The sequence below is a fragment of the Chiloscyllium plagiosum genome, unplaced genomic scaffold, assembly GCF_037043375.1.
Source record: "Chiloscyllium plagiosum isolate Xiang-an unplaced genomic scaffold, Cpla_swu_hap1 HiC_scaffold_36, whole genome shotgun sequence".
Taxonomy (NCBI): Eukaryota; Metazoa; Chordata; class Chondrichthyes; order Orectolobiformes; family Hemiscylliidae; genus Chiloscyllium; species Chiloscyllium plagiosum.
In genome coordinates this window covers 2819420-2844317 of record NW_028270174.1, presented here as the reverse complement: position 1 = coordinate 2844317, position 24898 = coordinate 2819420, and the positions used below count along the sequence as shown (strand labels likewise).

Sequence of the window (24898 nt, the reverse complement as noted above, 5' to 3'; positions counted from 1 at the left end):
TCGAATGGTGGAGCAGACTCGATGGGCTGAATGGCCTATATCTTGTGGTCAAAGCTATTCTTGCAGCTGATCAGAAGCTTGGTGTTGGAGGTAGGATTAAGGAACAGCTCGAAGAGAGACAGAGAGATGGAAACCGTTTCAGAGCAAGCTCCAAAGCATGGAGCCAAGGAGGCTGAAGGCATGGCCACTGATGGCAAAACATAAAAACCTGAAATACTCCGGCCAGGGATGGAATAGCGCAGAGATCACAGAGGGCTGTAGGGGTTACAGAAACAGGGGCCACACAGTGACTTGAAATAGAGAACTTCAAAACGGAGGCATTGGGAGTGGACGGCAGATATGTGGCAGATTCCAGTGTACAGACATTTATTCCACAGTGCACAATGTCAGGTGAGTCATGGATCTATACTCAGCTCAAACCAAACTCCCCGAGAATGCGGAGTCAAAACACAGGCTGGACAGCCACATCGCTGAACCCCTCTGCTTGGAAAAATGACCCTGAGCTTCCTGACACTTGGACACAGCGGTGAGCTCGCTGGTCAACACCGGTGTGTCAAGCTTGCTGCAATGTTCCAGTGAACTGCAGCTCATCTACTGCCCAGACCCCTTCCAGCCCTTAGCAATATGGCAGCATTGTGTAGAACGATATCAGAATGAGAACAAACTCCACCATGGTCATGGTCCACCCTGAGCAAACCCCTGCTGTCTTGTCCCGTGGTTTCAGCACAATCAATCCATTTCCATTTCCAATGACTCAGTCCAAGTTATCACCGATTCAGCTTCTCTGGTTTACTATCAACAATCACTTTGCCTGCTTCACCATCCCTCTCTCTCTGGGTACCAGCAGGATAAATACCACTCTTTCCCAGTTATTTTCAGTTCTGAAGAAAGGACATTAGACTCTAAACATTAACTCTCTTTCTCTCTCACCACAGATTAGATTAGACAGATTCCCTACAGTGTAGAAACAGGCTCTTTGGCCCAACAAGGCCACACCGACCCATTTCCCTCTGACTAATGCACCTAGCACTACGGGTAATTTAACGTGGCCAATTCACCTGACCTGCACATCTGTGAGATTGTGGGTGGAAACCCACACAGACACGGGGAGAATGTGCAAACTCCACACAGACAGTTGCCTGAGGCTGGAATCGAACCTGGGACCCTGGTGCCGTGAGGCAGTAGTGCTAACCACTGAGCCACTGTGCCGCCCTTGCCAGATGTTGCCAGGCCTGCTGAGTTTCTCTAGCAATTACTATGTTGGTTTGTTTCAGATCTCTGTAGTCCTTTATTTTATGATACCAGGTCTTTATGATCTGCTCCTATTGAGAAACATTGGCTGTTGAGGTTTCCTTGGACACAGCTCCATTGTCTGACACCAACTGCATTCTGATCAGATCCTGTGTTCAGGTGCAGAGCTCCCTCAGCCTTACAGAACACAGAAAGAACTAGCCCCTACTGTCTGGAGGAGAGAGAATCTCCCAGGTTCATCACAACATTGGGTAAATGACTCCCTTCACTGAAAAAGATTTAAATGCCGGTCTGTTTATTTAACACCTACTTCAGCTTTTTTTCCAAACAAACAACCCAATTGTTTCTTTTCAAAGAGAACCAGAACAAGGGTTTCTATTTCAAGGGAACTATCCATTTCTGTATTCACAGGCTGTGTTAAAACACTGCCTGGAAACAATGTTTAAAAAACTCTCCCCACTGTTGTTTATCTCTAATCTGTCCCAGTCTCCATGAGCTACTGAGATCTCCAATTCTGTCCTCGTTTATCCCACCAACGGCCATACCTTACGTTTGCTGGATCCAAAGTTAGAGACCTGTCCCCCTCCCCTCCGAAGATGCTCCTGAAAATCTCTCTCTGAGCAGACCTTCGGTCAGCTGTCCTGTTATTCCAATCTGCATCTTGACATCAATTTTCCACTTGCGTAACCTCCTGCAAAGCACTTTGGGTTGTTGTATTGCATTAAGGCTCTATATAAATGTACACCGTTGTTGTCAATCTGTCACCAGTGAGCAGCATTCAGCCACATGGATGTAAGGCCTAGAGCTGGATGGGATTGGGAGGTAGACACTGTCACACACTGAGTTGCTGCACCATTTTCCACCCATTGCCATCATCAGAAATATTTTCAGTCAGTGCTCTGGTCACCCCTGCAATGCATATTTATTCCAGACAGTGACCCTGGCTAGGAACAGTCTCTGATAACATCAACGCAATGCAATCTGTAATGTCAGCCCTCAAAGGGGAAACAGAACCAAAACATTGTAAACAAACCAACCAACCAACCAACCACCAGCAGCAGATGCAAGAGGTTCGAATGACTTTTTGAAGATTGTACACTTTGTCTAAAAGAGACAAAGCTGCAGCAGTCTGTGCAAAGCCGGAGGTGAATACCATCCAGACTTCACCTGGAATCATATTTACTCTGGAGCTGGATTGACAGGAACTTTTCCCTGATGTTTCCGATGTCCAGCTGTTTTATTGCTGTAACTCACTGGGAATGCTGGAATAGGTAGCTCAAGGGTCTGGGTAGAAATCGCAGGTTCACAGGGTATTTCTTAATAGAAGATACCGTAATGTAATTCCTAATGCAAGGGGAACAGATGAAAATTCAGTTCACGCAACAACTATTAATTTAATTCTGCAAGCCCATTCCAGTGTTCCTGTTGGGAATGCTGTGAGAGTTAAGGGTTTACTGAGAAAACAAATAATTCTTTTAATCTGAGCAGTTTTATAAAAACAGAGCATACTGGGAATGCCAAAGGGTATAATAGATGAAATCTTCAGTGTATATCAACACAATTTCAGGAAACCATACACGTATATTCTTAAATTTACAAATTTTGTCAATGTCAAATGGTAGTGTTCTCTGATCTGTACAATAAGGAGAAGGATATAAATCCATTCCAGAATGTTCCAAATACAGGACTGAGGGAGCGCCGCACTGTCGGGGAAGGGGGGGGGGGGGGGAAAAGAGATCAGCGCTGAGGGAGCGCTGCACTGTCGGGGGGGGGGTATCAGCACTGAGGGAGCGTCGCACTGTCAGGGGGGGGTCAGTGCTGAGGGAGCGCCGCACTGTCAGAGGGTCAGCGCTGAGGGAGCGCCACACTGTTGGGGGGGTGGGGGGGGGGGGGGGGTTAGCGCTGAGGGGGCGCCGCACTGTCGGAGGGTCATCACTGAGGGAGCGCCGCACTGTCGGAGGGTCAGCACTGAGGGAGCGCCGCACTGTCAGCGTTCAGCACTGAGGGAGCGCGGTACTGTCGGAGGGTCAGCACTGAGGGAGCGCGGTACTGTCGGGTGTTCAGCGCTGAAGGAGCGCCGCACTGTCAGGCGTTCAGCGCTGAGGGAGCGCCGTACTGTCGGAGGGTCAGCGCTGAGGGAGTGCTAAACTGTCGGAGGGTCAGCGCCGCACTGTCAGGGGGTCAGCGCTGAGGGTCAGCGCCGCACTGTCAGGGGGTCAGCGCTGAGGGAGTGCCGCACTGTCAGGGATGATGGGGTCTCAGCGCTGAGGGAACACCGTACTGTCGGGGGTTCACCGCTGAGGGAATGCCGCACTGTTGGGGGGGGGGGGGGGGGGGGGGGGGGTCAGCGCTGAGGGAATGCTGCATTGTTGGGGGGGTCAGCGCTGAGGGAATGCCACACTGTCGGAGGGTCAGCGCTGAGGGAGTGCCATACTGTCGGGTGTTCAGCACTGAAGGAGCGCTGTACTGTCGGGGGCTCACCGCTGAGGAAATGCTGCACTGTCGGGGGGTCAGCGCTGAGGGAGCGCCGTACTGTCGGGGGGTCAGCGCTGAAGGAGCGCTGTACTGTCGGGGGCTCACCGCTGAGGAAATGCTGCACTGTCGGGTGTTCAGTGCTGTGGGAGCGCCGCACTGTTGGGGGGGGGTCAGTGCTGTGGGAGCGCCGCACTGTTGGGGGGGGTCAGTGCTGTGGGAGCGCCGCACTGTTGGGGGGGTCAGCGCTGTGGGAGCGCCGCACTGTTGGAGGGGTCAGCGCTGTGGGAGCGCCGCACTGTTGGAGGGGTCAGCGCTGTGGGAGCGCCGCACTGTTGGAGGGGTCAGCGCTGTGGGAGCGCCGCACTGGTGGGGGGGGCCAGCGCTGTGGGAGCGCCGCACTGTCGGGGGGGGTCAGCGCTGTGGGAGCGCCGCACTGTCGGGGGGGGTCAGCGCTGTGGGAGCGCCGCACTGTCGGGGGGGGTCAGCGCTGTGGGAGCGCCGCACTGTCGGGGGGGGGGTCAGCGCTGTGGGAGCGCCGCACTGTCGGGGGGGGTCAGCGCTGTGGGAGCGCCGCACTGTTGGGGGTTCAGCGCTGTGGGAGCGCCGCACTGTTGGGGGGGTCAGCGCTGTGGGAGCGCCGCACTGTTGGGGGGGTCAGCGCTGTGGGAGCGCCGCACTGTTGGGGGGGTCAGCGCTGTGGGAGCGCCGCACTGTTGGGGGGGTCAGCGCTGTGGGAGCGCCGCACTGTTGGGTGGGGTCAGCGCTGTGGGAGCGCCGCACTGTTGGGTGGGGTCAGCGCTGTGGGAGCGCCGCACTGTCGGGGGGGTCAGCGCTGTGGGAGCGCCGCACTGTCGGGGGGGTCAGCGCTGTGGGAGCGCCGCACTGTCGGGGGGGTCAGCGCTGTGGGAGCGCCGCACTGTCGGGGGGGTCAGCGCTGTGGGAGCGCCGCACTGTCGGGGGGGTCAGCGCTGTGGGAGCGCCGCACTGTTGGGGGGGTCAGCGCTGTGGGAGCGCCGCACTGTTGGGTGGGGTCAGCGCTGTGGGAGCGCCGCACTGTTGGGTGGGGTCAGCGCTGTGGGAGCGCCGCACTGTCGGGGGGGTCAGCGCTGTGGGAGCGCCGCACTGTCGGGGGGGTCAGCGCTGTGGGAGCGCCGCACTGTTGGGGGGGGTCAGCGCTGTGGAGATAAGTTGTTAAAGCTCTTTCAGGTGAGAAAAGCCCCACCTGTTCTCTTGGAATCTAAATGATCTCAGGGCAGTATTTCAAAAGACAGTAGTGGTATTCTCCCTCAGTGCTATGGCCATCATTTGTCCCTGAACTAACGTCAAAAGAACGGTGTTTAATATTGTTGTTTGTGTGAGCTTATTGTGCATTAACTAGCTGCTGTGCTCCTTTTATTCCCAGTGACTACCCCAGAAGGATCCCTCTGCTGGGAAACTCATTCCGAGCTCCTGTGGTCAGAAATTTAATGAAGGGAGCCAGATGCTTTTTCCTTGGACCCTCTGAGTGGTTGAAGGCTCAGTCACCCAATCATCCAAAAAAAGCAATTGGCAAGCGGTGACCTTAGGGAATGATTCTGCAGAAGTTGGTAAGGTCTGGAATGCTCTGCCTAATGGCAACTACAAACTCAACAGAAATCTCCAAAAAGGAACTGGGTGAACAGTTAAAGGATAAAAATTTGTGATGGTTTTGGTCAAAGAGTAGAGCAGGAAGACAAACACTTCGAAAGATCTAGTACACAGTCCATGCCCTGAATGGCCTTTTCTTGCACTGCACTATTTGAGGATTTGTCAATTGGCAGCAACTTAAGACCACATGCACAAAGCATTTAATGAACACATTCACTCAGGACTGGAGGCCAATGTAGAAATTATAAAGGCATTAGAAAACAAAGAATTGGAAGTGAAAAATGAAGAAAGTTTGATAGTGTTCACTAATATTTTCTTTGAAACAAAGCTCTCCCAGTGTGCTGAGGGATTTCCCCAAGAGTTGAGTGTGGACATAAGTTACTGAGAGATTTGTTCTGTCCTGATATTCACCCGAGGGAAACAGCTGCTTGCTCACAGAGTCAGAAACATCACTGAAACCATGATTAGCTAGAAATCACAGTCTAACATGCTCGGGTTGTTCCTTAACACAGTAAAGACCTTGCCATCCCACTCAACCATAAAGACTTAAAAAAAGTCCTTTCCTCACTTATAAAATAGATTGTTTTCTCTCTTTTCGCGCAGATTTTACTCTGATCTGTCCGATTACCTTCACTAATTCCTTGCACTCTCTTTGTCAATCCTTTCATCTTACCGGTGATGGAGATAATCTGCTGGTCTGCTCAGTCACTATGTTCCCAGATGGTCCCCTTGATGTACAGTTATCAGAACACAGCCACACAGGTGCCAAGCTGAGGAGTTCAGAAAAATGTCTAATGCATTTCAAAGTGCCCTAATATAACAGGATATGAGCTTCTTTAAGTGTTCAGTAATATAGACAACAGCTTCCCTCACAAGGAGCTGAATACAGTGTCTAACAGTAACTCTGGTTGAGATTCTGATCCTATATTTCCAACACAAAGACCATCAGTTACATTTCTGTATGGTCACTGGTCTGTGCTGCGGCACATCCAGCCTTCACCTCCAAGTCAGGCTCTCCCTAAACTTCAGATCCATCAAAACTGACACACAGTCCCAAGCACTATCTCCTAATCCACAAATCCCTGCAATGTTGTCCCTTATCGCCTCTGGAATCTGCTCTGCCCCTCCTCGCCATCCCTGGAATGCTGCATTGTTTCCACTGCATACATCTCCACTCCTTGTTTTAATCTTTGACAGTGATTCCTCCAGCCTCCATGATCACTAAATCTTCCTTCTCCTCCAAGGTTGGAGACTCTATCTCTTCAACTGAACCTCTGTTCCCCTGCTACTTGTCTGAATACCCCATTCTGTGGCACCTTTCTTCAGGGAAAGCTTTGGGATGTTTTGTTTGGGGAGGGTGTTGTCTGCCCGGCACATGTGTGTGCGACGAACCCCTGCCCGGCACATGCATGTGACGAACCCTTGCCTGCCACATGCATGTGTGATGAACCCTTGCCTGGCACACGTGTGCGCACGGTAAAGCCCTCCTCAGTGATTTTGTTGGAATTTGATTGCAGAATTTATGGTTTTGAAAGAAATATTCACACTGTCCAGAGAAACCTTTTGCACTAACAGCTCGAAAGATGGGATGCCATTTTTAGAAGCAGAGCCAGATTTTTCGGCAGCCAACTTAGGAAACCGTAAAACAATGAGAAATAGGAACAGGAGGTAGCCATTCAGTCCCTTCATCCTGCCTGCTCTCCCATTGATTAGGATCATGGTTGATCTCACGTTCCACACATCCACTTTCCTGCCCTTTCCTCAGAATCCATGATTCCACAACTGATTGAAAAGCTCTTGATCTCAGCCTTAAATACACAAAAGGACACTGCCCCCACAGCTCTCTGTGGCAAGGATTTCCAAAGACCCACAACCCTCAGGGAGAATAAATTGCTCTTCATCTCCATCTTAAATTGGTGCCCCTTTATTCTGAGACTGTACCCTCTGGTTCCAGACTCTCCCATGAGGGGGAACACCCTCTCAGCATTGACCCTGTCCAGCCCCTTTAGAATCCGATAAGTTTTGATGGGATCACCTCTCATTCTTCTCAACTCCAGGGAATAGAGTCCCAACCTTTGCTGATAAGTTGATCCCTACAAACTGCCTCCAATGAAATGATAATGAAACATCCCTTCGTGTAAAAAGGTGATTGAAGGCGTGGAACACACTCTCAAGAAAAAAACCCATCAGATATTGAAACAATTAATAAATGTCAATTCAGTTTTGCAAACTGCAGGAATGACCAGTCAGGTGGAGTTAAATCCGCGTCAGTGATGATTTCATTGAATGATGGAACTGCCTGAAGGGAATGAATGGCTGTTTCCCCAATTCGGGATGGGTACATTTACTAAAATCTCTGCTCTTCAACACTTACTTCATTTAAAATTGCGTTATTTTCTGCCTTATTTTGGTTATTATTTGGAAAACAAAGGGAGATCAGACCACTGGCAGTGCTCTGAATGGCCCTGTCAGAGTTCGGGAGCAGGCACACTGACAGTCCAGGTACCTCTGCCCAATTACTCAAAGCTGCTCCAGACTGAACAGCACAGGCTTGATTTGTGTTACCATGACAACATCGTGTGTGTGTGTGCAAACTGACTGTGCTCTCACTGACACTCACTCAGGAAAGGCAACTGCTTTGTTTCATAATGAGTTGATCCTGTGTTTCAGTGCACATGGGTATCCTCCACAATGGCGGGAGGGGAGGGGAGGGGAGGGGAGGGGAGGGGAGGGGAGGGGAGGGGAGGGGAGGGGAGGGGAGGGGAGGGGAGGGGAGGGGAGGGGAGGGGAGGGGAGGGGAGGGGAGGGGAGGGGAGAGGAGAGGAGAGGAGAGGAATGGGGGTGAAGGGGTGAAGGGGAAGAGCCGGGGGTGAAATGGGGAGCAAGCAGAGATGGAAGAAGGGAGAGCTGGGGGAAGGGGGTGGGGGGGCACAGAGAGAAAGAAAAAGAGAGAGCAAGAGCATTAACAGGATGCAAGGGGTGAATGTAGGCAGAGGGTCTGAACTCTTGTACCAACCCAGAACATACACCCAGCTGCCTCAGAGGGAGAGAGTCAATCAGTCAGCAGTTGTCCCACTACTTGTGAACAATGACACACCGTCAGACCCCCACCAGAGAGAAAAAGACCAACAATTTCTCATGCATTTCAGCATTGGGGCAAAAAAAAAAACAATTTCAAGCAAGGCAACAATTGGCGAGGTCTACGCTACACTCAGCTTGTCCAATGCAGACATTTATCACGTGGTAAACTGGGGACGACATTTAATTTAAAAACAGTGTTATTACTGTAGTGTAATAATCCCAGCAACTGATGGGATAATGAGCTCATGTGATTTGAGCAACGTATGTTTATCCATGTCTGTCACATAGTGTCACATTCCAGAAACCAGGAGCTGCTGGGACCTTGCGCTATGACTGAAAGAGTTCTTCCTGCACAGCCAACCCACGTAACACAATGACAGATCAGGGTTGGGTAAATTAGCAGCAATCCATCATCTTCATGATTAGAGTCAGGAAGACAGTCAACAACTCAGTAGATTGTTGGAGGGGAAACAGTTTTTTCCCCGACTTGTTCTACAAGCTCCACTGAATCCTTAACCATCAGCAAAACAAGAGAAGGATTTAGAGAGTCAGAGATGCTCAGATTTTCTCGCTGACCAAAACAACTTTAAATTACTACAAACAGAGTTTGTGCGCTGACACTCCCACAGTGCGGCGCTCCCTCAGCACTGACCCGCCGGCAGTGCGGCGCTCCCTCAGCACTGACCCGCCGGCAGTGCGGCGCTCCCTCAGCACTGACCCGCCGGCAGTGCGGCGCTCCCTCAGCACTGACCCTCTGACAGTGCGGCACTCCCTCAGCACTGACCCTCCGGCAGTGCGGCACTCCCTCAGCACTGACCCTCCGGCAGTGCGGCACTCCCTCAGCACTGACCCTCCGCGCTGACCCTCTGGCAGTGCGGCACTCCCTCAGCGCTGACCCTCCGGCAGTGCGGCACTCCCTCAGCACTGACCCTCCGGCAGTGCGGCACTCCCTCAGCATAAAACCTCAAAATGTGAATTCTGCAGTGTGCCAATTTGGTTTCTTAGTCAGCAGATCATTTGTATGAAGAAACAAATAAACTGTCTTGTGGGTTTGTGGAGTGAAATTGTGACGTTAATTGCTGTGGTGTCTGAGGCCTGATCAATTACTGCTCCAGTTCCTACCCCTTATTTAAAATATTAACTTTCTGCAGATTATACTGAACACTTGCCAAGCCCAGGTCAGCTGCAGAATATAAATCTGCCTTTTCTTTTAATGTATTTTCAACACAGATTCAATTATTAAACAGCTGTTATTAAGATCAGTTTTATTAAGATCAGCGTATTAGAAATGAGCTGGCCTCTGGGTGGGTGGATGTGTTCGATTATAAAGTCTGGGATAGTTACTATTTTCCATTTGGTTATAAATTTTAAAAGAGCCTGCTACAAAGTTACTGACAAATGTAAACAGTACCACAACTGCATTGACAACAGCAACATTTATTCTCCCAAAAAGAACTTAATTTCCCATAACCACGCTATTCCAGAGCTCTACAAACCAGGCTGTGCAGTAAGCTTCATATTCGAGATGTGGTCATGTTGGAACATACTCTGCACTGCTCTCCTTCCCCGAGCCTCACCCTGTCCATGTTCAAACTCGCACCAAGTCACCTTCTCCTCTCACCCCTCCCCCTGTGCTCGCTGGATGTATATTGGCTTCTGGTCAAGGAGTAACGAAAATCTAGAAATCCCATCCCTGTTACACAACTCAAATTCCACCACGTGTGGGATTTGAACCCAGCACATTACTCTGGTCTCTGAATCCCTTGTATTATTATGATAATGATAATGACATATCCAGGCCATTGCCTGGGCTCTAACATTCCCTCCTTAACCCTCTCTGACAAGCCCCTACTAGCCTCTTCAATTAAGCCTTTGGTGAACTGTCTATTATTCCCTCATGTGCCTCAGTGTCAAATTGAGTTTGATAATAGCTCTTGGGAAACACCTTGGAATAATCTATGACTTGAAGGCACTATTATAAATGCACGTTGATGTTAGTGAAGTGAGAAGTGCCTTTGGGATATCCTGGCAAACTCTCCGAATGGTCCACAAAGGGACAGCTGTCTCCAAAGATCCATACCCCTCAACATGGCTGACCTTTCCGAAATGAACACTCACATTCAACTGACTCTGAAAATTAAACTCCCCTCACAAAGAACCTTAAACGTTCAGAGATCAAAGGAGAAGCTGCATCGGCTCTCTTTCATCTTATTGACCTCAGTTGGGCAAAGAAAGAAATGGGCAAATATTCACTATTCATATTCTAAACCTCAACAAATACAGCATCAAATCAGCAAAGGTCACAGGACACCTTCTGAGTGCAAACTCTGAGAGCCTGAAATCATACAGCTCAAATATTCCGAGTTGTGAAAGATGAGGGGTGCAGGGAGGTCTCTAACATTGCAGTTTGAGGAATGGCATCACTGACAGGACGCTGTCATTTCCAGTGAAAGTCTGAGATGCTTCTCCTTGTGTTTAGGGAATGCTTCTGTTGAACATTTAAAGAGCTTGGAGATTAAAATATTGCTCGGGCATTGCTTTCCATAAACTGCACGATCTGCTCCTGGTGTTGAGGAAACCTTCTGGAACACTATCCCAGATTCACGGTTTCAGAAAGTGGGGGGAGGGAGTGACAGACCAAAGAGGAGGAGAGTAAGAATTGGACAATGAGACAAAAGGGAAGGAAAAGAGGGAAAGAAAACAGCTGGAAGACGGCAACGACAAGAATGGAATTTCTCTGTCTTTCAGAATCCTAGGGCAGTGTAATGTGTCTGAATTAGTTTCAGACATTGGCAGCTCAGCTATCATTCCCATCTCTCAATACCACTGGTCAGGTCAACAGTGGGAACTGCTCTTCTTCAAACAGATTCTTTTATCTTCATTGATATGGGGCTCCAGTTTAAGATTCATTTCAAGAGCAGAGCAAGACAGAAAGGGAGAAAACCAACTCTGAAAACAAAAATGAAACCACAGCTTCTAATGGGTTGCACAAATCACTAAAGGCAACTGGCTCACAAATCACATCTGAAACTCCACAGAAAACAGAATTTCACCTGCAGCATGTTTCTAACCAATTACAGCTCCTGGAGATGGTTCATTTATCAACTAACATAATAAAGTTACACATCAAAATTACAAATGTGACTCAGGCAGGCCTACAACCTCCAGCTATAGGATCCGTTCACTTCTTGACAAATGTAAACGGCTTTTTCACTGTAACATACAGGACTGTCTGTAACCTGAAATAATTAATTATTCAACACTCGCCAGTAATCACATTATTGAAGAAAAAAATTACATTTAAGTTACTCAACAAAGAAACATTTATTATACCCAACTGAAGTGCAAACGTACCCAGTATCTTGTGCTACCTCAGAATAGTTCTCCAGTTTGTTCAAAATACAATGGTTCTCTGAAGTGGGGACAATATTACATTGAGAATCTCTCAAGCTGAAGGTTACTTGTTTTTAACCAGGCATGCAGAGAGATACTGGGCACATTTGGAAATGCTCCTTTCACCCTCCCTCCGAGTATTTACACATAGGGACATCTCAAACACAAAGTGTCACCAACTTTCAGCAATTATCAATGTGCTTCCTCAGGCACTGGATTCCAATCAAACTCCAGACACAAACTCTACTCACAAAACCAGAATAACACAAGGATTGCTACACTGTCAAAGGGTCAGTGCTGAGGGAGTGCCATGCTGTCAGAGGGTCAGTGCTGAGGGAGCACCACACTGTCGGGAGGGGCACTGCTGACAGCGCGCTGTGCTGTCGGAGGGTCAGTGCTGAGGGAGGACTGCCATCCCTCAGATGCGACAAGTAGCCAAGAATATGTCTGCTCTCTCAAAGCATGACGGAAACTTACAGGACATGACTCTGAAGGAGAAAGAGTTCTCCCAACTCCTGGACAAGTCTTTCCTCTCAAGCAGCATCATTAAAGATGCATTGTTTGGTCATTTTAATGTTGATGGTCATATGATCTGCCTGCGTTAACTGTGTACCCTACAACAGTGACTTCCACCTTCCACTGGCCATTCGAGCTGCTCTAACCAAACTCCAACGCTGTTCACATCCAATTCCAATGTCATTGAAATGAGCTGCTGATCCCATTTCTTTCCAGTTATGTATTTACAGTTTCTTCTAAATCTAAATGTTCTGTGAAAAGTATGAAAAATGGACTAATCGTGACTGACTCCCGGAGAAAATCCTCTGACCACAGATGCAGAATTCCGGTCAACATGATGATTTGATCAGTTTAACACGAGGAATCCATATCATCATCTCAGCAGATATGGCAGCATCTGTTGTTCCTCACTGCTTTTCAGTTAACTCAAAACATTAACTCTGCTTTCTTCCAATAGACTGCCACACCTGCTGAGTTCCACCAGAAATTGTTGTTTTTGTTTCAGATCCCCAGTATCCACAGTTCATTGTTCGATTTCTGTTGGTTGCATTTAATTATTTTGCTGGATTTTATTGCTTTGTGACAGAGCTCCGTCTGAATCTTTGTGTGAAGCAGACAGCCACTAATATAGGTGTGCCAGTCATATCCATGTTAGTCATTACCCTGACAGGCCAGTCCCCAATCTCTCTCTCTCTGCCAGGTATCAACATTTTCAGGATTCTGCCTACACTGATCGTGTTCAATTCCTTCTAAATTAAATAGATGATACTGAACACAAACACATGACATCCTCAAAGAGAGGCAACAGACCGGGCTGTGAGCATAACAGGGAGGTTCAAATCACTAACAGCCCAGGATTTGTTGCAACAACAACTTGAAACTAGATAGCATCTTTGATTAGATAAAAGGCTGCAAGATGGATTGTAAAACAAAATTTGATTCTGGATTAGTGGCGCTGGAAGAGCACAGCAGTTCAGGCAGCATCCGAGGAGCAGTAAAATCTATGTTTCGGGCAAAAGCCCTTCATCAGGAATAAAGGCAGAGAGCCTGAAGTGTGGAGAGATAAACTAGAGGAGGGTGGGGGTGGGGAGAAAGTAGCATAGAGTACAATAGGTGAGTGGGGGAGGGGATGGAGGTGATAGGTCGGGAGCGGGGGGAGGGTGAAGTGGACAGGTGCAAAAGAAGATAGGCAGGTAGGACAAGTCATGGGGACAGTGCTGAGCTGGAAGTTTGGAACTACGGTGAGGTGGGGGAAGGGGAAATGAGGAAGCTGGTGAAGTCCACCTTGATGCCCTGGGGTTGATACCAACCCACAGAAAAGTCAGTCAGATTTGGGTCAGATGGCTAAACACTTGACTGAAGCAGGTACATTTTGAAAAACAAATTCTTGGAAGGGTAAATATGGAAAGGCTGTTCCCTCTTGTGGGAGTATCGAGGACCATCTGGTACAATCTCAGAATAAAGGCTTGCTCAGTCAGAGACAGAGGCAGTGCAGCACGCTGTCATTCACTGGTCAAAGGCTGGAGAGGAGGCACTGTTACAGAGTATGTCCTCCATAAATTTGCTAAGAGCGAGTTTAGGATTGTGACAGGTCAGAAATCTGTTTGCAGAAGGTCAAATAGAAGAGCTTTGTGCAGAATGATCACGCATTTATGAAAATTCTACAATATTTGGATTGAGTGGAGACACGGAGAGTCAGGAGCAGAACTTGAGAGCATCAATATCAAAGAGTCACCAAGAAATCCAGGCAGAAACCTCTTCACTCAGACAGTGGGGAGAATGAGGAACTCACTCCCGCGGGGAGTGGCCAAGTGCATTTAAGGGCAAGTCCCCAACCAGGCCCTGAGGGAGAAGAGGGTCACAGTGACAGATTTAGAGGGAGGAAAGTTTGGAGGGGCTTCAAGAGGAGCATTAAAACCACCATGAAGTTGGCTAAATGGCCAGGTGCTGTGCTGACTATGCAATGGAATCCCTTTTTCAGGACGAGACAACACAGTCAGAGCCACAGAAGAGTTTGAGGTGCTTGCAGATACAGTGTTTACAAAAACAACAAATGACAGCATCAGTCAGCATACTGGCTGTTTTAATTTTGGTGAGAATTCTGGAACTAAACTCCTTAATCTGATTAGTGAATATTCACTGACCCCAGCCTATGTATCGCTGGATTCTCTCTCCCCCCCCCCCCGGTCACATAACATGTTCTGACCTTCTAACAAAACACATACAAAATGAAACATTTACTTTATGAGCAGTTTTGTTTCAATATTTTGTTTTAAATTGAATTCTCAAAGAAATTACATTTTCATACATTTTTCATGACATCATTATACATTTTCATTATGGCTGTGGGTCATGCCAAACTATTTCCACACGTTGATTTTAATTCTCTCCAGCTAGTTTCACAGATGCAACAAGAGCTCCGCAGTCCGACAACCCCAGTTCGATACTAACCCAGAAGTACAAATTACAAGTCACTCTTTAAAATTCAGCTTTTTGCACCAAAATAAAATAAAATAAAATAATATAACTTTCAGTGTTACTGAAACATCAACACAAAATCTTCCTTTCGTCTGTTCACAGAGACATTATCAGAAATGAATGGACATTGAGCTCACAGACAATAATCACTACAATATCATAGATACATCCTAGAAAGGAGGGAAACTCTCAAAGAGGGATAAACCAACCACAGCTAACCAAGAAAGTTAAGGAAAAAGTATGTCAGGAGGCCCTCATAATACTTTCCCCACATGGGAGAGCCTGGGACCAGAGAGTATAGTCTCAGAATAAAGAGGCACCAATTTAAGACAGAGATGAGAAGGCTCAGAGGGTTGTGGGACTTTGGAACTCCTGGTCAGAGAACTGTGGCGACAGAGTCCTTGTGCATATTTAAGGCTGAGATCGATTCTTGATCAGTCGAGAATCGAGGGAAAGGGTAGGAAAGTGGTTCTGAGGAATGTCAGTGACCCTGTGATCCCATTGAATGGCAGAGGAGGCTCGAGGGGCGAATGGTCTATTCCTGTTCCTATTTCTTATGGCTTTAGGATTGACTCCAACTCAGCCCAAGAGGAAAGGAAGAGAGACAAAGCCTTCAGAAGGAAATTTCAGAGTTTGGGATCTTAATATCAGAAGCACAGTTCCAAAGGAACACCTCAGTAACTTGGATGCAGGGAGATCTCCCAGGCCTTTCTTTGAAATATTGTCATGTGATCTTCTCCATTTGCCTGGCAGGGCAGGTATGGTTTTAATGCAGCACTCCCTCGATACTGCACTAGGAGCATCAGCCTAGATTTTACACTCAAGCCTGGCCTGGAACCGGAAACAGACCATCGTACAAGAGACAAGAGCAGGAGAGGGACATTGTAAGAAGACTGGGACTGCCATAGTGTCAGGGGTTTAGATGAAGAATAATTTGTTAAGTGTGTACAAGAAAATTTTCTGATTCAGTATGTGGATGTACCTACTAAAGAAGGTGCAAAACTTGACCTACTCTTGGGAAATAAGGCAGGGCAGGTGACTGAGGTATGAGTGGGAGAGCACTTTGGGACCAACGACCATAATTCTATTAGATTTAAAATAGTGACGGAAAAGGATAGACCAGATCTAAATTAGAGGAAGGCCAATATTGATGATATTAGGCAAGAACTTCCAAAAGCTGACTGGGGAGAGATGTTCGCAGGTAAAGGGACGGCTGTGAGGATTTGAGCTATAGGGAGAGGCTGAACAGGCTGGGGCTGTTTTCCCTGGCACGTCGGAGGCTGAAGGGTGACCTTATAGAGGTTTATAAAATCACGAGGGGCATGATAGGGTAAATAGACAAAGTCTCTTCCCTGGGGTTTTTAAAGAGAAAAACTAATGAAGCAATAATTGCCAATGGCGTGGCCAGTGGAAATCTTGCTGAGCTGAATGAATGAGATACCTCCTTCCTGCATTGAGTTAATAGTTCATATTCCAAACAAGATACAGAGACCAGTGAGGTCCATTCAGCCCCACACACCAGTTTCCCCATGCTGTGGGATTGAGTGTGGTCAGTATCAGAACTCCCTCTCCCTCCCAAACCTACATACCCCCGAGAGACATCAGCCAGCAAGAATAAAACTAATCTCACTGCTCGAAAATTATTCAAACACCACCGTCTTCTGCTTTTTGTGAGAGTGAGTTTGCAGCTTTGACCATCTGTGTGTGAAAGTGGCTTCCTCATCTTCTCCAATCTGACTCTGATATGAAGGTTACATCCCCATTGGCCAGACTCCCTGAAAATAAACCTTAATGATTCCTTAAAACCCCTAATGTCTATATGGCACAGAAGCAGGAGGCCATTCAGCCCATCAAGTCTACTCCACCATTCACAATGAGACCATGACTAACGTGATAATCCTCACTCCCACTTTGCTTCCTTTTCCCCATAGCCCCCTATTCCCACCTTGATAAAAAATCTGTCTCTCTCAGCCTTGAATATACTTAATGACCCAGCCCCGACAGCCCTCTGTGGTAAGGAATTCACAGATTCACTCCCCTCTGAGAGAAGACATTCCTCCTCATCTCTGTCTTCAATGGGTGACCCCATACTCTTAGAATATACCCTCTGGTCCTAGACACTCTCACAAGGGGGACTAAACCTCTCCACATCTCCCCTGTCAAGCCCCCCAAGAATCCTCTATGTTTCAATAACATTGCCTCTCATTCTTCTAAACTCTGGCCCAACCTACTCTTGTGGGCGGCACGGTGGCACAGTGGTTAGCACTGCTGCCTCACAGCGCCTGAGACCCGGGTTCAATTCCCGCCTCAGGCGACTGACTGTGTGGAGTTTGCACGTTCTCCCCGTGTCTGCGTGGGTTTCCTCCGGGTGCTCCGGTTTCCTCCCACAGTCACAAAAGATGTGCAGGGTCAGGTGAATTGGCCATGCTAAATTGCCCGTAGTGTTAGGTAAGGGGTAAATGTAGGGGTATGGGTGGGTTTCGCTTCGGCGGGTCAGTGTGGACTTGTTGGGCCGAAGGGCCTGTTTCCATACTGTAATGTAATCTAATGTAATCTAATCTAATCTACTCAACCTTTCATCAGACAGTCCTTCCATACCTGGGATCAGCTGAGTGAACCTCCTCTGGTCTAAAATATTCAATTAAATCACTGCTTCACCTCCTGGAGGTCAATGATGATGAACTAAGTGTAAACTCTCTGAAGGTCAAGTACTTTGGCCCCACTAACTTTCTGTGGAGCTGCTGGTTAAACGGATCTCAAGCCAGATGGTGTTGTTTGAAAGAGACACAAATTCACCACTTCAAAAAACAGTTATTGACAGAATGCACCATTTCATCTCTCCAGCTCCTTGCTCCTGACCACTAACTAACCTGGTGTCTCAGCAGTCACATTCCTAGACTCTCATGAAGAGTCAAATAAATCAGTTCAAGTGAAGAACCAGCCCTTAAAGGGACACTTAAAACCAAATAACAAAGTTCACTTAATAACTTTGTTGGGGGATGGTGGGGTTGGGGTAATGCACTCCAGCCCCTGCTGTGCCCATTAGTTGCAGACAGCCTTCAATGCACAGCAAGATCCCACACATAGCCTTTGTGAGCAGCAGACAGAATGATATTGAACAATGAATATCTGGATGCAGTGTGGAAGCACCGGCCTTACCTATAAAAGTATGAGCAGCCTCTGACGGTGTTGTGAGTGAAATGTTCCTGAGACTTCTCATTCCCAAAGTCTTCTAGTGGGTCTGACCACAATAGATCACACATGGGCCCGTACGCTGGAGGTTCTTTGAATCTGTCTAACTACAAGGGGAGAGAAAAAATATCAAACCATCAATGATGAGAACAGTCAGGTTTGGCAGCAACCGTTAGAGGCCATTTTGTAAACACACAATAATATTTTAATCCTTTGAAAAATTAAGAAATGCCAAGGCAGTGAACTTATTCGCGTCTTGCAGCATGATTCCCTGCTCCTGGTACACCCTCATTTACAGGAGAAAAATCAGTTTCACAGCAACAGAGACTCAATACACTGAAGAGAAAGCACATCCTTTGAATAATTTCTTCCTGAGAGCACATTTAATGCAATGTCACCTAATACATCCTGCCCTTACACTGAAGGGTAGCAACAGCACAGCATGTATGTCAGTGCCCAGCACTCACGACAGAAAAATCATTGCAAATTTGAAATTGAGCTAAGAAAGTTCCCCATTAACTCTTTGTATGAGCAGTGTTTGCACAGAATTGTAGTCAGTACTCAGATTAATTGAAAGGTATAAAAACCCCAATAGTTGGATCTAGCAAGGAACTTGAGAACTGATGAAAGAGTGACATGCATCTTGCACTCTTCAGGACAGACCTGCAAGAATACCAAATTATAAAAGGACCAATAACTTTTACAGCATGAGGAAACGGTGCTGATTGGTCAAGGCACAGTCATGTGATTTCATGGAGCTGAACAGGAAACCAGGGATCGGCTCACTTTGGCCTGGTGTCCCTGAGCATTGTGGATTTGAATCACTTCACCATCAGTAGCTGTGCCTTCAGTTAGAGTCATAGAGATGTACAGCACGGAAACAGACCCTTCGGTCCATCTCGTCCATGCTAACCAGATATCTCAACCTAATCTAGTCCCATATCCCTCTAAACCCTTCCTATTCATGTACCCATCCAGATGCCGTTTAATAGTTGTAATTGTACCAGCCTACACCACTTCCTCCGGCAGCTCATTCCATACATGTACCACCCTCTGTGTGAAAAGGTTGGCCTTAGATCCCTTTCAGACCTTTCCCCTCTCACCCTAAACCTATGCCCTCCAGTTCTGGACTCCCCCACCCCAGGGAAAAGGCTTTGTCTATTTATCCTAACCATGCCCCTCATGTTTTTATAAACCTCTATAAGGTCACCCCTCAGCCTCCAACGTTCCAGGAAAAACAACTACAGCCTATTCAAAATCTCCCTACAGCACAAACCCTCCACCCCTGGCAACATCCTTGCAAATCTTTTTTGAACCCTTTCAAGTTTCACAACATCCTTCTGATAGGAAGACCAGAATTGCACACAATATTTCAAAAGTGGCCTAACCAATGTCCTGTACAGCTTCAACATAACCTCCCAACTCCTGTACACAATATTCTGACCAATAAAGGAAAGCATACCAAATACCTACTTCACTATCCTATCTACATGTGACTCTATTTTCAAGGAGCTTGTTCAGCAACACTCCCTAGGACCTTACCATTAAGTGTATAAGTCCTGCTAAGATTTGCTTTCCCAAACTGAAGCACCTCACATTTATCTAAATTAAACTCCATCTGCCACTTCTCAGCCCATTGGCCCATCTGGTCAAGATCCTGTTGTAATCTGAGGTAACCTTCTTCACTTTCCACTACACTTCCAATTTTGATGTCATCTACAAACTTACTAACTATACCTCCTGTGTTCATATCCAAATCATTTATATAAATGATGAAAAGTAGTGGACCCAGCACCAATCCTTGTGGCACTCCACTGGTCACAGGCCTCCAGTCTGAAAAACAACCCTCCACCACCACCCTCTGTCTTCTACCTTTGAGCCAATTCTGTATCCAAATGGCTAGTTCTCTCTGTATTCCATGAGATCTAACCTTGCTCACCAGTCTCACATGGGGAACCTTGTGGAACGCCTTCCTGAAGAAGGGCTTATGCCCGAAACGTCGATTCTCCTGCTCCTTTGATGCTGCCTGAGCTGCTGCACTTTTCCAGCAACACATTTTTCAGCTCTGATCTTTGAGGGGCCCTATTTTCTCCCTAGTTACCCTTTTGTCCTTAATGTATTTGTAAAGGTAACTTGTACAGGTCACTTCTACCCCAAAACAGATTCCAATGATCCAAAAATGTGAATCCTTCTCCCATACACCAGCTCCTCAGCCATGTATTCATCTGCTCTTTCCTCCTATTCCTGCCTTCACTAGCTCATAGCACCTGGAGTAATCCAGACATTACTACTCTCGAGGACCTCCTTTTTAAATTCCTGCCTAACTCTCTTTATTCTCCCTTCAGAATATCATCTTTTTCCCTTCCTATGTCATTGTACACGTTGGAACCAATTACCTCTTGCTGGCCCCTCTCCCCTGTGAGAGCATTCTGCACCCTCTCTGAGACATGCTTGAGCCTGGCACCAGGGAAGCAACACACCATCCTGATTTTTTGCTGCTAGCCACAGAAACCATCTATCTGTGCATCAGACTAGAGAATCCCCTAACACAATTGATCTCTTGGAACCTGACATATCCCTCATTGCATTACAGCTAGTCTCGATATCAGAAACTTGGGTGTTCATGCAACATTCCCCTGAGAATCTATCACTCCCTACATGTTCTAAAACAGCATACTTGTTTGAAATGGCAAGAGCCACAGCAAACTCCTGTACTACCAACCTACCTCTCTTGCCTTTCCTGTAGTTAACCCATGTGACTGTATCTGCGGCTTTTCTACCTTCCTATAATTGGCATCCATCATACCCCCTAGCTCAATTAAATTCCTCATTGCCTCAAACTGGCGATCCTACCAATCCAATCAATCTGACAGGATTCATAATCAATGACATTTATTGCAGATATAATCCTCAGTAACCCTTAAACCCTCCTGAAACTCCCACATCCGACAAGAAGAGAATATCTCTCTACTAAAGGCCATTTTGTTCCTTCCAATCAGCAGACCCAGAAAATTGCACCATCTTATTGCTCTATAAAACACTGCTCTAGGCTAACTTGATACTTATGGCTTATATTTTGAAAATTTAATCAAGAGACAAGTCCTAATAAACTTTATCAAGAACAAACCCATTTTACTCGCTATTGTAGATTTACTTAGTCTTGCTGTAGTCTTACAGATTCACTGATCTGTTTCTGTGCTGTGACCTCTCCCAAACAGGTTCCTCAAGATCAGTTGTGAATTTCACTGTTTGTTAACTTTCCCAGATGTACTCTGATGTCCAGCGATACATGAATTCAAACAGCAAAGGCTGTAACTGTGCAGGTTCTCTGCTGTCAGTTCGTAGTCTGGGTTTCTTGCTCTCTCTCCCTTACAGACCATGTGCTGCCTTTGTCTGTAGCTCTCCCCTTTAAAACTGCTGTTGTTTTGACTATTCTTTTTCAAGTTCCAAAACAATACGACAGCGTACAAAACAGTAAGTGCCGCTCCTTGAACACAAGGAAATCACCTCCAACACCATAAATACCTCAGGAAAAAAGGAGCAGCCTGTTACAGCCAGAAATGTTTCCGCCCTCCAATCTCTAAAATTCCCTTCCTAAACCCCTGCTGCCTCCCCCTTTCACAGGCTCATTCAAATTCACTACTTTGCCCAAGCTGTTAGCCCTCTGACCGAATAGATCCTTCTATAACATTTGTTGGATAACCTTCTGATGAAACAGCCATGTTCAAGACGCTAGATAAATGCAAGTTGTTATGAAAGACAGGGTGAAAATGAGCTTTGTGACCTAGTGCGTGGTCAGTCTCCATCCACACACAACCTGCCAATTCCCTTCCCAGCAACAAATAAAATCAAATCACATTTTCCTGAAGTGGAAACTCTTCCGCTCATTAGTTTTAACAGAGAGATTGTGCTGATTATCAAATCCCACTACCTCACCAGTCACACCATTGGCTAAATATCTTTATTCAATCATTCAAATCCTTTTTACAAAAGGATCCAAAATAAAGTCTTTCACAGGTTTCTTCAATAAACTCAAATTGATCTGTTTATTACAAAATAAATCACTCTTAAAACCATGTGATGAATACTGGTGAACAACTGAACTATAATCCATAGTTAGAACATGATTCCCCCACACGCCACAGACAGACAAAGACACACACAGACAGACAGACACACAGATGGACAGAGAGAGAGAGAGAGAGAGAGAGAGAGACACACACACACACACACACACAGACACATACATACAGACAGACACACACGACAACAAATTCTGCAGAGTGGCATGCACTCCAACAAGAGAATAAAGGACACCACTCGTGCCAAGAGATTGAAAAAGTGGCCACATTTCATGATTTTGTAAAACTCTGTGGGAACATCCTTCAGCCTCTGACGCTCCAAAAAAAAAACAGCCTTTGAAAGTGTTACTGAGCTTGGTTGGTTCCTTATGGGTAATTTCCTTGTGGTATCCTACCAATCAGGTACGTGGCTGCAGAGTTTGTCTTTACAAGTTTGACCCCTCATTTTTCCCTCCAGACTGTAACTTTCACCAGTCGCTTTTGGATGTGCTGAGGTCATCGGGTTAAACGCTCTCTTAATTTTGATTGGCTCTCTGCAGCAGCCAGTACTGATCTGTGCTGATTTCTATTGCCCAAGGTCAATTCGCCAGCCAGAGTCTGTTGGACTGAATCGTAAATCCTACACAGAATCACAGTCTTTCCTGATAACTAACTTCTACATTAACTGTTTAAAAAGTTATGTTGGAAAGGTTAGAGAGAATGGAAAGGGTTACGACAGTGTTTAAAACTCTAGATTCTGAATAAGTACGATTTTCAGTGATAAAATACTATATTTTTCAATTATTGGCAGATTCAATGTTAGTACACAGCAATCTCTATGGACTCACAAACCTCACTGAGTTTTTTGAGAAGGTGACCAAGCATGTGGATGAGGGTAGGGCAGTTGACGTGGTGTACATGGACTTCAGTAAAGCCTTTGATAAGGTTCCACATGGTAGGCTGTTGGAGAAAATGCATAGGCATGGGATTGAGCGTGATTTCGCAGTTTGGATTAGAAACCGGCTTTCTGAAAGAAGGTAACAAGTGGTGATTGATGGAAAATATTCAGCCTGGAGTCTGGTATGGCACAAGGATCTGTTTTGGGACCACTGCTGTTTGTCATTTTTGTAAATGACTTAGACGCAGGCATCAGTGGATGGATTAGTAGGTTTGCAGATGACACTAAAGTCAGTGGAGTAGTGGACAATATGGAAGAATGTCACAGGTTGCAGGGGGACTTGGATAAACTGCAGAATTGGGCTGAGAGGTGGCAAATGGAGTTCAATGCAGCTAAATGTGAGGTGATTCACTTTGTGAAGAAAGGAACAGGAAAGCAGAGTACTGGGTCAACGGAAAGATTCTTTGTAGTGTGGATGTGCAGAGGGATTTTGGAGTCCATGTACATAGATCCCTGAAAGTTGCCACCCAGGTGGATAATGCTGTTAAGGCGGCATATGGTGTGTTAGGTTTCATTGGTAGAGGGATTGAGTTCTGGAGCTGCAATATCATGCTGCAACTATACAAAACGCTGGTGCGGCCACACTTGGAATATTGTGTACAGTTCTGGTCACCATATTTTGGGAAGGATGTGGAAAAGGTGCAGAGGAGATTTACCAGGATGTTGCCTGGTCTGGAGGGAAGGTCTTACGAGGAAAGGCTGAGAGACTTGGGTCTGTTCTCATTGGAAAGAAGAAGGCTAAGAGGGGATTTGATAGAGACATACAAGATGATCAGAGGATTAGATAGGGTAGACAGTGAAAGTCTTTTTCCTAGGATGATGACATCAGCTTGTACGAGGGGGCATAACTACACATTGAGGGGTGATAGATTTAAGACAGATGTCAGAGGCAGGTTCTTTACGCAGAGAGTGGTAAGGGTGTGGGATGCCCTACCTGCTAATGTAGATCAGCTGAAAAAGGAAATGGCCCTGGGAATTTTCTTCTGATGACTTGGGTTCTATTTTTACAGACTAAGTCTGTGAGGGGTTGTCTTTTGGATTAGTGGCTGCAATTAGATTCCATTAACATTTAAAGAGAAACTGGGAAATCTGCTCAGCATCCATCAGCCACACGTATTAAACCCGAATCAGATTACTTTTATTTATTCACAGGATGTGGGTGTCGCTGACCTGCCCGTTGCGAAGGTGGGGGTGAGCTGCCTTCTTGGAGTCACAACAGCTTCAGCTGTAGGTAAACCCACAATGCCTTTGGGGAGGGAATTCCAGGATTCTGACCCAGTGACAGTGAAGGAACGGTGAGATATTTCCAAATCAGGGTGGTGAGGGGTTTGGAGGGGAACTTGCAGGGGCTAGTGTTCCCATGTATCTGCTGCCCTTGTGCTTCTAGATAGAAGTGGTTGTGGGCTTGGAAGGTGCTGTCTGAGGAGATTGGGTCAACTTCTGCAGTGCATCTTGTAGATCGGAGAAAGTGAGGTCTGCAGATGCTGGAGATCAGAGTTGAGAGTATGCTGCTGGAAAAGCACAGCAGGTCAGGCAGCATCCGAGGAGCAGGAGAGTTGATGTTTTGGGCATATGCCCTTCAACGATCTCCTGCTCCTCGGATGCATCTTGTAAATAGTACACACTGCTGCTACTGAGCATCAGTGGTGGAGGGAGTGGATGTTTGTGGATGTGGTGCTAAGTGGGCTATTTTGTCCTGGATGGTGTCAAGCTCCTTGAGTGTTGTTGGAGCTGCCCCCATCCAGGCAAGTGGGGAGTATTCCATCACACTCCTGAAGTGTGCCTTGTAGATGGCAGACATGTTTTGCAGAGTCAGGAGGGGAGTTACATGCCGTAGTATTCCGAGCTTCTGGCCTGTTCTTGGAGC

At 46.8% G+C, this 24898-nt stretch overlaps 1 protein-coding gene and 1 long non-coding RNA gene across 7 annotated transcripts in view; one reads left to right on the top strand and one right to left on the bottom strand.

Annotated features, from left to right (window-relative positions):
- Nucleotides 1–5809, top strand: part of LOC122539544 (uncharacterized) — a 68735-nt gene extending 62926 nt beyond the window's left edge. For both annotated transcript variants that reach the window (XR_015753294.1, XR_015753293.1), the window contains exon 4: nucleotides 5129–5809. This is a non-coding gene — a long non-coding RNA (uncharacterized LOC122539544). The remainder of the gene's footprint in view (nucleotides 1–5128) is intronic.
- Nucleotides 1–24898, bottom strand: part of LOC122539543 (protein phosphatase 3 catalytic subunit alpha) — a 332195-nt gene that overhangs the window by 87281 nt on the left and 220016 nt on the right. For all 5 annotated transcript variants that reach the window (XM_087979864.1, XM_043674511.2, XM_043674507.2 and 2 more), the window contains exon 6: nucleotides 17980–18119. In XM_087979864.1, coding sequence (XP_087835990.1) covers nucleotides 17980–18119 — 140 coding nt within the window. The remainder of the gene's footprint in view (nucleotides 1–17979; nucleotides 18120–24898) is intronic.